Source organism: Drosophila ficusphila, unplaced genomic scaffold (genome assembly GCF_018152265.1).
Source record: "Drosophila ficusphila isolate 14025-0441.05 unplaced genomic scaffold, ASM1815226v1 contig_414, whole genome shotgun sequence".
Taxonomy (NCBI): Eukaryota; Metazoa; Arthropoda; class Insecta; order Diptera; family Drosophilidae; genus Drosophila; species Drosophila ficusphila.
In genome coordinates this window covers 17,029,547-17,045,054 of record NW_025064328.1, presented here as the reverse complement: position 1 = coordinate 17,045,054, position 15,508 = coordinate 17,029,547, and the positions used below count along the sequence as shown (strand labels likewise).

The following is a 15,508-nucleotide window of genomic DNA, read 5'->3' as shown; positions in this document are numbered from 1 at the left end:
TATACGAAAAAGGTTGAAAAAAAAAGGTTTTCTGATGGCTATCATTTGAAGATTGTTATATAATATTGTTGCTTATCTTGAAATAATTGTTAAAGTCCTTTAAAGGAGGAAATATCATACTTATATCTAATATTTTAAACTCCCTAACCTTTTTGTTTGTGATATCGTATAACATTCCTAGATTGAATAAACAAATATTAATTAAATGACTGAAAATATACGGTTATCTTTTCTTTTAAAATCTAAAAAGGGGAGTAATCATTGTTATTGTATTGTATTGTATTGTAGGTTTTCCCTGTGTAGAAGTGTTTGCTGCTAAATTGAAATTTGCGTGCGTGTCCATTAATTTGTACCCTAAAAGAGCTTCCAGCTGGGAGCACTCAGCGTTTCTAAAGCTGCCTTTCCTTACACATTTAATTTTTGATTTTTTTTTTGCGATTGTTAAGAGTGTTTTGCATTGTTTTTTTGGGCCTACCTTCTGCGTTATGACCGAGCCCGGTCCGTTGGCCGTTGTTGCACCGGCGATGTTGCCATTCTTGGGATCCTTGCGCAGGTCTTCGGGCTCTCGTTTGATGCTAATTAGCTGCTGCTGCTGCTGCTGCTGTTGTTGCACCGCCGAGGAGACAATCGATCCCGCGCTCCCCACGCCAGCGGCACTAACGATATCGCCGGGATGTTGCTGCTGGTGTTGCTGCTGCTGCTGCTGTTGCTGCTGCTGCTGTTGCTGCTGCTGGTGATGCGAGATCGTTGTCGTGGAGACAACGCCGGTTGTGCTGACCGTCGCCGACGACGAGGGGTGTGATCCGAGCAGAAAGCCTTGAATCTCATTTTGCGATAGGCCGGAGACGTCGATAGGTGTGGTCTGGCCATTGAGCTTTCCACTGCTGTTCGAAAATCCATGGAAGCAGACGGGGGAGGGGGGAAAACGAGAGCAACATTAGTCGGTGTTCAATGGGTGCAATTACTACTCTAATCAGGGTATGCAAACAAGAATGCGGCTTAAAATACTAGCGAACAATTTCCACATATTGAATAAATTCAGGTTCTAACTTTATATAATAGAATTTATATTTAAACTAAAATTTTTTGCTAAAATATTATAAGTTTTATTAAACATGTATGAATACATACTTTATTAGCGATATTTAAATTATGGCTTTTGAATATCCCCGATTAATCAATGGATTAGCAAGACCATCAATTAATTTTGTTATTAAACTTAGCTAGAACATTAAAATAGTAAAAATAAAAGTACGTATAACTATTTTAAGTAGCCCCACATGACCACATCTAACCTCTAGTGTAAGCGGAATTTTTCCCAATAATAACACCCAATTGCTCAGCCAACCCGAACACCCCCACAAATGGAATAACTCCATTAGGCCGCTTATCAATCAAACCCGCGCTCGCCAATCACCTGGGCAATCAGGCAATCAAGCCGCAACTGCGGCAAGGCTAATTTCATTCACGAGAGACGAAGTCGGAGTCGGAGACACCTGTGCACAAGTCGCGAAACCTGGACGCCCGCCCAAATGGGAGCAATCGGGGCAACAACCAGCCGCCATAAACCAGAATCCAGCCTGCAGCAAGTGCAAAAATCCACAACAGAAAATAAAGAAAAAAACCAGACAGAAAAACCTGGCACAACGACAACAGCAAGAGCAACAGCAACACAACCACCAGCAACCAGCAACATCAACAGCAAGAGCAACATCAACATCAACAACAACTGCTTTTGGCCAGCATCCAACAACTCGAGTTGGCAACAAATAAAAACAAACCGGGCCGAAAGGAAAGAGACGGAGAGCTAGCGGCATCCCCCAAGACTTGCCCCTTCGATCTCTTATCGCTTTATCGCCGACAACTCTAGGAAGAGTCGTAAATTAGCCGCGATGATGCCTGTCGCCCGTCCGTGATAATCGAATATGGATAACTCTCGGAATTTTCCAGGCGGGGCAGGAGACACGGAGAGGGAGAGGGAAGACGGCTTAGAGCGAGACAGACAGACAGACAGACGGGCGGAGGGAGCCGTCCTCCAGGCACCCAAGGTCAAACAAACAAAACAAACCGAAAAGTCCTGGCAGCTGGAGAACCGGATTCGATTGTCGAATCGCTGCCACCAAGTTTCCATACACAATTAAAGCTCTTTGAGGGAAACCCCGCCCTTTGACCAAAAAAAGGGCAACCAGCGTTTTGGGTAAATTGTGCAGTAAACTGAGGAGATATTTCATAGATTTTGGGTAAACAATATTGAATGGCATATTCGCAAGGAGTATTTGAAAATGGTGGTTTAACAGTTCTCTAAGAAAGGATTCTTAAACTACTTATCCATTCCTAATCAGTATTAAAATTGGCGCAAATTTATCAGAAGATAAAGGAATCAGAACTAATCTCATTTATCCGGCTACTTTCTTATGCAAATCTTGATTCTGGTTTTGGGACTGGTTCTTAGCTGATTGATTATTCGGCTTTGTTTTGATTATTCCGTTCTCGACTCCTGATCTTGCTTTAATTTCGCTCTTTTATAGTTCTGTTTTCTAGTCCACGAATGCTATTTTGTTTTTATTTCCCTAAATTGGTATCTATTAATTGTAGGATCCGGAATCCGTGTACCTATAAAAAATAACCTATATTTCCGCAATAGAAACATCTCAGCCGAATAGATATGTCAAACTGGGAAATCTTGGTAATGCAGTTTATACGATTCCATCAGATATAACCAATTTCCAGCGAGCTTTTCGACAATTTGTCTTAATTTGTGCATAGATATTGATTGCATATATGCAAATTCCAAGCGTTGCAGAAATTGCGCCACACCTTGGCTCACACAGACACGAATTCTGCTTGAGTGTGCGTGTGTGTGTGTGTGACAGTTCTTCCGTTAGCAGCTGTTGCAAGCGTTTTCAACGCTGTCTGCTTATTTCCATTCGGTTCTTTTGCTCTTTTTTTTAGCTCAGTATCTTTTGGAGGTTTTATTTCGTTGTTTTTTTTTTTGGCATTGCTCAAGTTGACAACGCTGCGATTGTGATTGCGATCGCTTGCCCCATTTTGTGGCACTTGTCTCCCTCGTGCCCGGTGTCCCGGTTTCACCCGAAGTTGTTTTCTGGCTTCTCGGACTTTTCGGTCCGCTGTTCCCCACGAAAGAAAATAAATAAAAAAAACAACAAGCCCGAGAAACAACAAAACGGACATCGACATGGGTACAAGAAATGTTTTTGTTTTTATGTTCTGCAGAACATTTTCGCTATTAAAAATGACACTCGGATTGCCCGCGTTATAACATTTTTCGTAATGCGATATGTGACCGATGTGCCCACAGTCCGCTGTCCGCCGTTTATTCCGCTTTATATTTTTTGTTTTTAGGGTCAGGCCGTGTAAATCACGTAGCGGATATGGGGAAGCGAGAATAGCGCGGCAACACACATTTATTAGATAGCCAACTACCAACTGCCATACAGCTGCCCATATCGCCGTCTCTCGGCCTTTAATTGTGTTTCTAAGCCAAGTGCCGCGACGCGCGACCTTTTCCAGGCCCCCAAAACGAAAATGAACGAACCGGCGAGCGGACCACGGTTACGGTTTTGGTTTCATCACGGCTCCATAAAACGGAGCCGCAGCCAAGAACCCGCCTGCGATCCATCTGGCTTTCCAGTTGCCTCTCTTGGCTCGGACCTGGGTTTGGTTTTGGGCTTGGGTTTGGGTTTCATAACCTTAGGCAAGGCAACGTGCCGCGCTTTTTGCGCATTTCCACGAAGCGGATAAACGCTGCACTTAAGATACCAGCACTTTCGGAAGAACATTTGTAATTTTATAAATATTTAAAACTTAGAAAAACAAATGAATTTAAAAATATACTTATCTATCTACAAAACCCATCCAAAAGTGATCCCCCAAATTAACGGATTTTAATTCAGCAGATCTGTTTTTGTTTTACAAAACCTGTTCCAATTTTAATAAACAACAATTACTTGTACTATATTTTAAATATGGTCTTTTTTTTTTGAAGCAATTAAATGTAAAGAAATAAAATCTTTAAGCTTTTAAAATCCATTTGAAAGTGATACCCTTATTTTAATGATTATTTTAAATTAGTGTATTTGTTTCTGTCAAAACCTGAACCACTTTTAATTAACAATAATTTAATTATGAATTAACAACTTTCATATTTCTTTGGTGAACCACTTAGCTTTATAGATATTTTTGTAAATTTGATTTCTATTTTAATTTTCGATTGGGATGTTATTTTCTTTGACTTTCTCTTAGTTATAGTATAAATTTTTTCTGCAGAACATTTTGGAATTGACACTCCCAGTTTAGGTTGGAGACTTACCTCCAGGACAACTCAGCTGCAGCTGAACTGTGGTTCTCCTTCTCGCCCTCGCTGCGATAGTAGCTATAGATGGGATAGGGACTATTCTGGGAGGGATTGGGGTGCGGGGGAGCCAGTGGCTGATCCTGATCCTGACTCAGTTGGATCTCGGCGGCCACTGCCTGCATCAAGCCGGCAGCAGTGAGGTGGTGATTGTGGTGCGGCTGCTGGTGGTCCTGGTGGTGGCCCAAGGGCAGTCCCAGTCCATTATCCTTCACCAGATCACCACTCTGATGGTAGTAGTGGTGCAGCAGCTGGTGCTCCTGCTGCTGGGGATCGCTCTCCACATGCCCCGAGTGCAGCGACTCCAGGCTGAAGCCTCGCCTATTTCCATTCGGTTTCGAGGGGTTTTCAAAAATTTTAGCTGGGCGTGTCAGTAAAAAGAGACAGTCGAAGACAACGCCCATGTGCGTGCATATGGTTTTTGGCAATCCAGCATCATTAGCATTTTCATTTATATTTATTTACTATTTACATAATCAATTTCGGGCCAGGTGCGTCCGATGATATCCGAGTGTGTGTGCGTGTGTGTGTGTATTTTAATTTTTGGTTTCAGTTACGGATTTGTAAGTTTTGCGGCAACTTTTTACTGCTTTCGGCTTTGGAATTGATTCGTTTAGCGCTATTAGCGCCATCAAATGAAAACACAAAAAACAAAAAGAAACAAAGAGTATGGCCCGAAAAAAGCGTCAACTTTTTGTTAACACTTTGCCCCGCCCCTGGACGCCGGTGCCCCCCCCATCCCCCTCCCATCCCCCTCTAAGCAGCCGCCCCTGGACTCCGCAAGTGGTCCGCAGCAGTCATTCACTAATTATTTATTTCCCATGAAGCTTTTTCTCACACCCGGCACTCGCAGAATGCACGGGGTATGCTGGCTTTTTGCTTTTCGCTTTTTGCGGATTTGTGCAACAGGAAAAAGGAAGTGGTTCCGACTTTATTGGGCTGATAAATGCCACTGAGCTGAAGTCTTACGCAAATTTATGGCTCAGATTAGACACTATGTTCGGTTTTCAACCAAAAAAATATGTTGCTTTTGAAACATTTGGAGGATAAATAAGGTTACCCCCTATCCACTGAATATTTGAATGATACTATATTAAAAATGCATTCGAGGCATCACCACCCCACTAAGTATGCAATTAAACTAAATAACACTTCTTCTTTCTCCAGGGTACCTCCCATTCGAACCTCCTATCTTCCCAACTTTTTCTACATTTTTTTGGGCTAAGTGCTCGGATTGCGAACCCGTGATTAGGCCAACACCTCGGCCACTCGTCCGCCTCCTGGGCGAATCCCGGCGAGCGGTCCAATTGTGCAACAAGTAGCGAGCAGTTTGGCGAAAACAAAAACACAACAAACGGCGAGCGCAACCCTAAATGGCAACCCTGCTGGGCAATCGCCGCCACCTGAAGGCGAGATCGCAAATTGCGAAAAAATCGCAGGGAATCTAAGAGAAGTAGGACGAGAAAAAGGAGGCAGGACCGCTGTGGTCTCGCTGGCAATCGCGGGGCTTCCACAAAACATCCAATTCCATTTCAATTTCCATTTCAGCCTGGGAAGTTCTGGCCCAAGGCAAGGTGATCCCGAGCTGTTCGGGAAGCAAGCAACCGGTTCGCAGGATCCACGGCAGCTGCCCTACGTATATCCCTAATCCCGAGTCCGTAACGGCGAAGGAAATCATTATTGATATTAGCAGAGGCCGCGAAAGCGAGAGCAGAAGACAACGCAGCTTGCTCGGACACCGTCCGAGGAAGATAAAGGACCTCCCGAGGGGAACAAAGCCGCTGATTTGCATAATGCTTTCAGCCAGCCGACGCTGAAAAGGATTCGTTCGGGATTCACATGCAAGTCCTTTTCAGAAAAGTTCCTTCGACTTTCCTTCGCTGCACATTTGTCACGGCCGAGTGGCTGCGCAGCGCCTTTTTGTCATTGTTTTTCCCATTCTCAACGTTGGACATCGCACCTCCGGCCCATTCAGACATTCAGACCGCTGTCCGTGTCCGGCGGAGATCTATCAACCAACCACCAACCACCCCTTTTGCTCGACGGGCGTATCTATGGGTACGTCCGAGGGTCCTGCGATGTAATTTGCATAAAAGCGGACACGGGTAAGTCGGTCAGGTAAGTCGGATGGCCCCGGATGGGCCTAAAGTTTTCAACCCCTTCGGCGGAATGGGTTCGTGGAAGCTGCAGATTGATCGGAGATTGTCTGGCGCAAACAATAACATATATATAGTATGCGCGAGGTCCATTAATTTTTGTCCCTTCGGCGCATCCTTGTGCCATCTGTTCGCTTTCGATGCGAACGGTCATCGAGTGTGGGAAACCTCTCGGAAGATTCTGATTGGGAAATGGAAACCGCTGGAAAAGTTAACCACTCTTTAGGCTTTTGGTTCGCTGTTGTCCGTTCGTTTGTTTCTTTCTTTTATTTCCACCCATTTTACTTCTTGCTTTTTGTTGGTCTGTGTCATTTACATGATCATATTTTATGCAAATGGCCCCGGGATCGGCGGGGTATATGCGAGTATGTCCGTGTATATCGTATATACGAACGATGGCCAGCAGCGCTGTTCGGGCGTGGGCAATAAATTTCTCATTCGTATCGCATTAATTACTACAATATTATCAGCAGATACGGCCGAAAGCCCGAGCTGCAAACTCACAGATACACAGATACGGCTCGCTGCCATATTGGAAATGCTGGGGATCCGAGAGATACTCTCCGCTAATGGGAGATACACTCGGTTTGCCTAGAGCGAAAGCTTCGCGGCAAGCTTATAAAGTTACACAATCCGCGCCAGCAACACACACTCTTCAGATCCTTCGGAGCAGAAGCACACAACATATAAGATATATCTTTATAATGCCAGCACAGGAACGTTGTCTAGGATCGGGAATCCTTATTCTCGTTGATTTACCGCGGCTCGGACATCCAATCCGTGTATGATAGGGCATAATTCGTGGTGCTCGTCGCCTCCTGCATGGTGGACTTCGATAAAAGCCGAGCTTTACGATCCCAGGGATCTCATTCACTGATCAAGCTTTCGGCCAGCTGATAACACTTCACCATCTTTTCATGCACTTTGCGCGGCAACCGAACCGAAAGATACGCAAAAACTTCAACTTTAAGCGGATTACGCGCGTTCTTTTACTGATTTCCAAAGAACAACAACATTAAGTACATATAAACAAATAATGGCATATGTAAGTATGCTTAGGTACACCACACATGTGCATATATGTACACAAATATATATAAACTTGATGCTGTTGTCGACCTTGTGGCTTTTCGATATCAACTGAAAACCACTTTGAGCGTTCGATAAACTTGTAGCGCCAATTCAGAGTTTTGGAGTGGAGCGAGAGACTAAAATAACAACAAATATCACAACAGCAACAACAGCTAAATGACAACAAATACAACAGCAACAACAGCAACAACAACAACATACAAAATACAAGAACAACAGGCGACAGTCGAAAGCGTATGAGACGCTGAATTGTGTTAACATGTTTCTTTCTTGTCTCCTCAACGTCGTCTCCATCTCCTTGTCTCTCTCCCTCTCTCACTCCCCAATATACCCCTCTCTCTTTCCTCGGCCGCCGTCTCCCTCCTTGAGGTGCTGTTGTTGTTGCTGCTGCCGCTGCAGGTAGACTGCGCAGGTGAACAGGTTTGTTTTTGTATCAAAATGTCCAAACGCTGTTGCACCTTTTAATATTAATAATAATAAAATGAGAAGCAAGAAACAAAAAGGCAATAACAAAAACGATGGAAATTGACTTGATTACCTAGTAGACTTGGGGATACTCTTAAATGGATTTAAGATAAGTTTTCTAGGGTTATAAAATCAGGAAGTATGTATTCTTAAGATACTTCTCCATAGAAAATGTTCTTCAAATAAACCTAAACCAAATGAAATATTTATATTAATCAAGGAAAAGAATATTTTCTAGGTTTTTATAGTTCTGAAAATTAAAATTATATCTTTTTTTTTCGTTTCCGACAAAGCTCTTAGGTAAACTGATATACCAAGTGTGTAAGTTAGGGTATGGAAGTGCTCCATTTGCAAGCGCATGCGTGACAGTGACTTGGGGTCTGTGTCGCTGCCCCTCCCCTTCTTGTATCCCCCCTCTCCCTCTTCCCCTCCTGCGCCCCTCCTCTCTAGATGCTGTAAAACGGCGACAACAGTAAAAATATTGAAATATTGTCAATCAAGGGGATAACACGGCGAGGAGGGGGTCCGATCGAGGGGGGAATCGTGAGTTGAGCGACAGAGACAGTCGCGTTCTATCTCCACGATAAGAGACACTAAAAGTGTCGCTATGCCGCCGAAACGCACTGTATAGCAAATAAAGTGGAAAATTAAAATAAACCAAAGGAGTACCGTAAAACCAAAAGGGGAAAAAACCAACCGAAAAAAAAAACGAGATAAAATATGTTTTACAGCTCAGAAACTTAATATGATCGGGTAAAGTGAAAGTAAGCAGAGCTATATAAGATATGTATATGCGAGGTGTGGGTATACATATATCTCGAACTGGGAGCGTGTGAGTGCGTGTGACATGCGCATTGACCGCGAACACTCCGATCAGAAGGCTAAAACCCGAAGGTTATCCTTGTGTATGGAAATTTCACAAGCTGCATTCGATTCGCACAATTTGTGGGGTTTCCGCATCGTAATAAGGAAAAAGTCCCTGCACTGAGCTACAAAACTGGGGATTAAAGACAGAGTGGAAAAACCACAATAAGCCACTTCCATTCACATGAGATCTACATAAATAGGTTGGGGGAACTTTTCAGCTATGCAAATGTCAAAGTTGAAGCTCGAAAAGAAACGATTTCGTCATTAATTATTATTAATTTATTTCACGGCCATCAAATATTATTGCACTTTAAGCTTCGCTTGAATTCAAATTTGGTTATAATTTACGTAGGAGATTCTATTTTTATAACTTTATAACATTATCAAATGTCAAAGGGTAAATTGCGAAAGGAAATGCAAATGACGCCTTATCAATTAAAATACATTTTATGGTCTGAACATGTGCCGCTGATCAACAAATTAATAATAAAAAGTAGCAACAATGAAATATGGTAATTTTTCTTCCAGTGAGTATAAAAAGAATTGCTAATTTTTAGCTGCCTATAAATTAAATCACACTGTACTTAAATTTTGAAGACAATTTAAGTACTAAAACTCGTGTCGCCCATTAATATTTTCTGGATTTAAGTCCATATCTAAGATACCCCTAAAGATTTCTATCAACGTATTTAACGAGCACTTTAATCCCGGGAATCGCCTTCGTTTTTTCTTCATTTTTGAATCGAATAAAACATTTGAATTGGCAATTAAAGAAATTATACGGATTTATGACGCTTTGGGGGGCGGTTGCATAAGTCTTCGTGCTTTTAAATAATGGAAAATGCATAAACAATAAAACAATTTTATTGCCAAATGGCTAGAATAATAAAATCGTACATCGTACATTGCTTTGCACTCAACTCAACCGAATAATCTGGCCAATTCAGGGGATCGTAAAACTTTATAATCCACTCTGCCGGAGGCTGCAATTTGCGAAATGCAATTGATGGAGCTTTTGCCTTGGCATTTGTTAAACGGAGCTTTAAGCTTGGGTTTTTGAGATCCCTGTTGATCAGTGTAATTTTGAGAATCGTTTTTTAGACTCATAGATATTTTCAAGAATTTTTAAGAATATTTTATGATAAGAATTGCTTATTAGGAATGCTCTATTAAGGATCTGTATTGTATTTTTAAATCTATTCAACCATTTCTGCAAAGCTTTCTTTAAATCAAATATATGAAAGATATAAGAGGAGTTTAAAGTATATAAATCATTTTCAAAGTTTCCTGTTGCTCAGTGTAAATTAAGACGCTGCAAGGGATATGTTATGCGGTGACAGACAGACACAATGGAAAGGATGGCTCGAAACAAAGGTCAACTGGCCTTATACGTGTATATACGGACTGCCATCCCCAATCCGATCTGTCTCTGTCGCCGCTTTAATTTGACTTTAATGAAAACGTGGCAAGGCGAACACTTTTGGGACGCAGACATTTTACTTGGACGTGGATATGGACGTGAATGTGGATGGGGATGTGGATGTGGATGTGGACATGTCCTCGGCCGCTTATCATGGGGGCCAGCAAACAAAACAAACTGTACATCAACCGAGGCCGAGAGACCAAAAGACCGAAAGACCGAGAGTGCGAGGCCACAGCCAAGAGCAACACGCAAGGTCCAGCACAGCAGCGTCTTCAGCGGCATGCCACAGTCTGAGTCTCAGTCTCCGGCGAAGTCGAAGTAGAAGTCTGCGTCTCAGTCTTTGTAAAAAGCCAGGCCAAAAGCAACCAAAGTCCGAATCGAAGTCGACGTTTGCTCGGTCCATATGCGGAAACGCAATTTTGTCGTTATTTATGGACCTTGCCGCGCATGCAACATGCACGCCGGCCAAACGAACCAGCGATGTTGCTGCTGTGTCCGTTGATGCTGATGTTGCTGTTGCAGATGCTGCTGCTGCAGTTGCTGCTGCTACAGCCTCCGCTATAACAGGATGGGACATTGCCATTAGAAGGATGCACTGAGAAAGAACTACTCAAGAGAAAAGTTCTAAAATAAAACTAAACAATGTTTCAGCTTGACCTCTTAAAAATAATCTCATACTGATATATCCATATTAATCAATTTTTTTTCCATTACTTTAAATACAATAAATGATATATTTCCTTTATCATCTGTATTCAATCTGTATTCTGTAAAGTGATATCTTTTCCCTCTAACTTCGATCTATTACCACTTTCCTGAGCTTAGAACTCTCGTTCCAAAACGGTTTTGTTCAGTGTAAGAATTATAGGAGGAGGCCGAGGAGGAGTCTGCAGATGCAGATGCGATGGCCATGGCCAAAGCGATGGCGTTGCAGATGTCCGAGTGGCCAACGATCCGGCGATCCATGCAGATGACGATGACTTAGTTGCGAGCCTCCGCAGCTCCGAGGCGGCACCTTGCTCAAGGAGGCTGCGCTTGCATCTCACCTCGCTAACGGTTCTCTATTAGATTAATTTATATTCAAATTTTTATTGCCCGCGCATACCACCGCTCGACGTCGACTGCTCTGAAATGAATTGCCAAGCGGATCGGAGGATCGTTCGAGGAGTAGGAGCAGAAGCAGAACGAGGAGAAGGAGGAGGTTGGGGCAGAAGGATGGGGTTTCCGTGGTGGATCTGGGTGTTATTAGCTCGCCTACTTGCACATTCGATGCACGCCAGAATGCCAAAGTTGTTGTTGCTGTTTGGTTGCTGTTGCTGTTGCAGGGGCAGCAATAACGTATAGGAGAAACAGTTACAACGGAAGCTGTCATTCCACTGGGGGAATGGAGGATGGAGGATGGAGCATGCAGCATGGAGCATACGAAGCTTGGGAGCTTGGGGATTGGGGTATGGAGTGGAATGGGCTTGGATGAGGACTCCGGCATGAACTCAATGTTTGGGCAGTGGAAGGGGAAGAGCCAGAATGCGCTGGCGTTGCCGTTGCAGTTGCTGTTGCTGTTGCAGCAGCAATGTTGCTGCCGTTGCCGCTTGGCCTATCGCAATAATTAACAGTAAAATGCGCGCGGCAAGAGCGGCTAATTCAAATGCATGAGAAATGCAAATGACAAACATTGATTTGAAAGGACCACGACGACTCAAGGGGGAACACCGAATCGAAACTAAAACTCCGCTGTCCCCAATTAAGATGTTGATGTGGCAAGCAACCGCTGCAGCAGCAACAGCAACAGCAACAGCAGCAACAGCAACAGCAGCAACAGCAACAGCAGCGGCAGTAACTCATACCAAAAGTCCAGCTGCAACTGGCCGCCATGACGAAGGCAATTAGTCGAGATTTATGTTGCCGATAGAACGGCGCTCAATGAATAGCTGAGTGGGCTGCACTGGGTTAAGGATATTAGCCGGAACATATTCTCCACGCTATCATATCATATCTTAGGGGGCATTTGGGAGACACTCTAACTAATTCGTAAAGTGTACATTTCATCTTATTCCCAATATTAGCAAAGGTTAACCGCCTACTTGTTAATAACCATTTGGAAAATCTAATGTTAAGTTGTTTAAAAGGTAAAGTATTCAGAGAAGTTCTTAAGATAAAGAGAAGACTTCAATTTTACTAGGGAAAGGATTTGCCTTATTCTATACTTAGAAATATATATACCAGAGAGCACTTTATATTAACTATGATACATTAACCTGAAGATGTATTGGAATTGTGGAGTTGTATAACCTATACAAAGTTTCCAAATAAACCCTTTTGCAACTTGAACTTTGAACCCTTTTCATTTCCAATTCAGCCACTAATTAAGGAGCACAGCTCTGCCGAACCACTTGGCAGTGGACCAACCCCTCCCGGCAGCAACCCCTTCGTTAGGTCAAAACGCCCTTGTGGACCACTAATCGCTAGGAAATCAGTAGGAAGGAAACCAGTGGGAAGCACTCACCTCTGCAGATGCTCCTCGACTCCCGCTGGCAGGGCTCCGTCGGCCACGATGTAGACGGGCTGTCCGCCGGCGCCGGTGGTGGTGGCATAGGGGAGTCCCGCCTGGACGACCACTTGGCCGTCGGAGACGAGGCTGCCGATGTCGCTGCCGGAGTAGATCTCGAGGCCCTTCTGGTCGGTGGTGGAGTAGATGACCGTCTTGCTGCCGTCGTTGTAGATCAGGTCGATGTGCTTGTCCGCCTGGTAGAGATCCGGATCCAGCTTCTGGGGCACCGTCAGGTGGGGCAGCTGCTTGACGTTCACGTTCACGCCGTTCGGATCGGAGGTGGTGTAGATGATGGAGCCACCGCCCGCGGCGGCTGCTGCTGCGGCAGCGGCGTGCTTCTTGTGGTCCTCGTAGATGTCCGCCTCCGTCTTGATCACGTTCCCGTCGTTGGCGCCGCTGTAGTGCAGCACGGAGGCGTCCAGGGGGAGGGGGGAGGTCTGGTAGACGGCCTGCCCGTGGTCGTTGTTCATCTTCTGGGCCTGGTTGTACATGGCCGTGGCCACCGCATTGTCGTTGGGCATCAGCTTGGAGGGATCGCTGACGATCCGCGTGAGGATGTGCTCGCCGGCCTCGTTCCTCGAGAGGATGTGGTGCTCCCCGTTGATGATCTCCCGCGAGATGATTTGCTGCTGCTCCCCATTGGGGCCCACCACCCGGATGATCTGGTTCTCGTCGAACTCGATCTTCGCCAGCGGCTGGTGCTCCGTCTGCTGCTGCTGCTGCTGCTGCTGTTGGCCCGCTTGGTTGCCCATTTGGGCCGCGATCCGCGCATCGATGGCATGGCCTTCGTCCGAGTTGCTGCCCCCGTCCGGTGGCATCACCACCTTGGGCGTCTCGTAGATGAACACCGCCTCCTTGTCGTACAGCTTGGAGTTGTCCGTGTGCAGGTCCAGCACGTTCACGTTCGTCATGGTGGCCAGCTCCGGCTGCGGTGAGTCCGGCGAGCGGTGCATGGTGGTCAGGAGGGGCACTCCGTTGGGCGCCAGTGGCGAGGTGTTGTTGTTGCCTCCTCCGTTTCCGTTTCCCCCTGCTCCTCCTCCTCCTCCGCCGCCGCCGCTTCCCTGCTGAATGGGTGAGAGGGAGGCGTCACTTAGGATCCCCACTCCGACTCCTACTCCGCCGAGGCGACTGTGGGCGTGCTGGTGGGCGTGGAGCTGGTGGGCGTGGGTGTGACCGTGGCCGTGGGCGTGGCCGGACAGCGAGAGCTCGTTGGACGTGATCACGCTCGTCGTGGCGGTGGATGTGGACATTATACGCTGTGGCTTCCGCTTACTGAACTAATTTGAACTGGATTCCGGATTGCACTAGGACCTGGTCGTCGTGGTCTGATCATCGGTGCCGCGATCCCCTCGAGAGTTGGCTATCACTGCTGGCAAGTATAAACATAATAAATATCACGTATCATCAACGGATTGATGGAAGGCACTTGGTGGTGGTGGTTCTAATTCTCTTCTCTTCGAGTTCCGGCAGCTCGTTCTTTCTTCTTTGTTCTTTCTTCTTTGTTCTCCGTTCTTCGTTCTTCGTTCTCCGCCGTAGTTTCGGTTTCGTTGGTGTTGGTTTTAATGTTGTTGTTGGTGTTGTTGGTTTTGTCGTTGCTTCAATTACTGCATTCTATGGCACTAAGGAACTTCCTCGATTCGTTCTCAGCTCAGCTGCAATTAGACAAGACAATGGTCTTAGTTAGTACCGCATAAATACTTAGGTGAGAAAGTGAGATAAAGACTTAGTCTAGTTTGTTTGGTTGCAGAACCTTTTTTGAACAACAATGGAAAAGTGTAAATAATGCCTTTAATTATCGATTTTAATTTTTACTTAAAATAATATAACTTTCAAAATAATTAATTTACATGAGTTTTTATGAATGTCAGGAAAGTCAGACCCTTTATGAAAGTTTCCTCAGATGTGATAAAAAAATGTTTAGTGTGTGGTCCTCCCACCCATCCCTACTTACTACTACTTATGCCCGCTAAACACCGGTTGAATCATGGCCTATGCTCCAAGGTGTTTCCCACTTACCAATCACGGCCCTACCACTCCGCCCCCTTCTCCCTTCGCCCTGCCAATTACCGATGGGGCCGTAAAAGGCCACAAAGCAACAATAAAAGTGGCAGTGTCTGGCGGCAGTCTGCTTGGCGCCCCGTGCCCCTGCCCCCCAGCCCCCTTGCCACCCTGCCCAACCCCCTCCACCTGCCAACTGCGATGCAGTCACACACCCCCGACGATCAACAAAAACAACAACAAAAAGAAAAACAAAAAGGCAAACATAAACGGAGGAGCCAGCGGAACGGGTTCAAACGACGAGCGATTTGCAAGCACACAACAAACAAACAAACAAACAAAAAGAGGGGCAAACACAAAACAAAAAACGAGAAACAAAAATCGGAAAACGGAAAATCACAAAACACGAAACACAAAAATAAATAAGCCGACTTGGCCTGCACACACGTGCCCGTCGAACTAGTTTGACTCCTTCGCAAATGTCAAACGTGTAACTGCATAACTCAGCGCGGTTCATCACATCAGCGGAACAGCAAACCAACAACAACAACAGCGAAACAACAACAATACAACAGAACAACAAAAAC

At 45.1% G+C, this 15,508-nt stretch overlaps 1 protein-coding gene across 1 annotated transcript in view; it reads right to left on the bottom strand.

Moving 5' to 3' along the window:
• Window positions 1-15,508, bottom strand: part of LOC108093825 (protein grainyhead) — a 42,573-nt gene that overhangs the window by 21,666 nt on the left and 5,399 nt on the right. Inside the window, 2 exon segments of the mRNA XM_017194145.2 lie at window positions 476-884; window positions 12,879-14,575. Of these exon segments, the coding sequence (XP_017049634.1) occupies window positions 476-884; window positions 12,879-14,173 (1,704 nt within the window). The 5' untranslated portion in view covers window positions 14,174-14,575.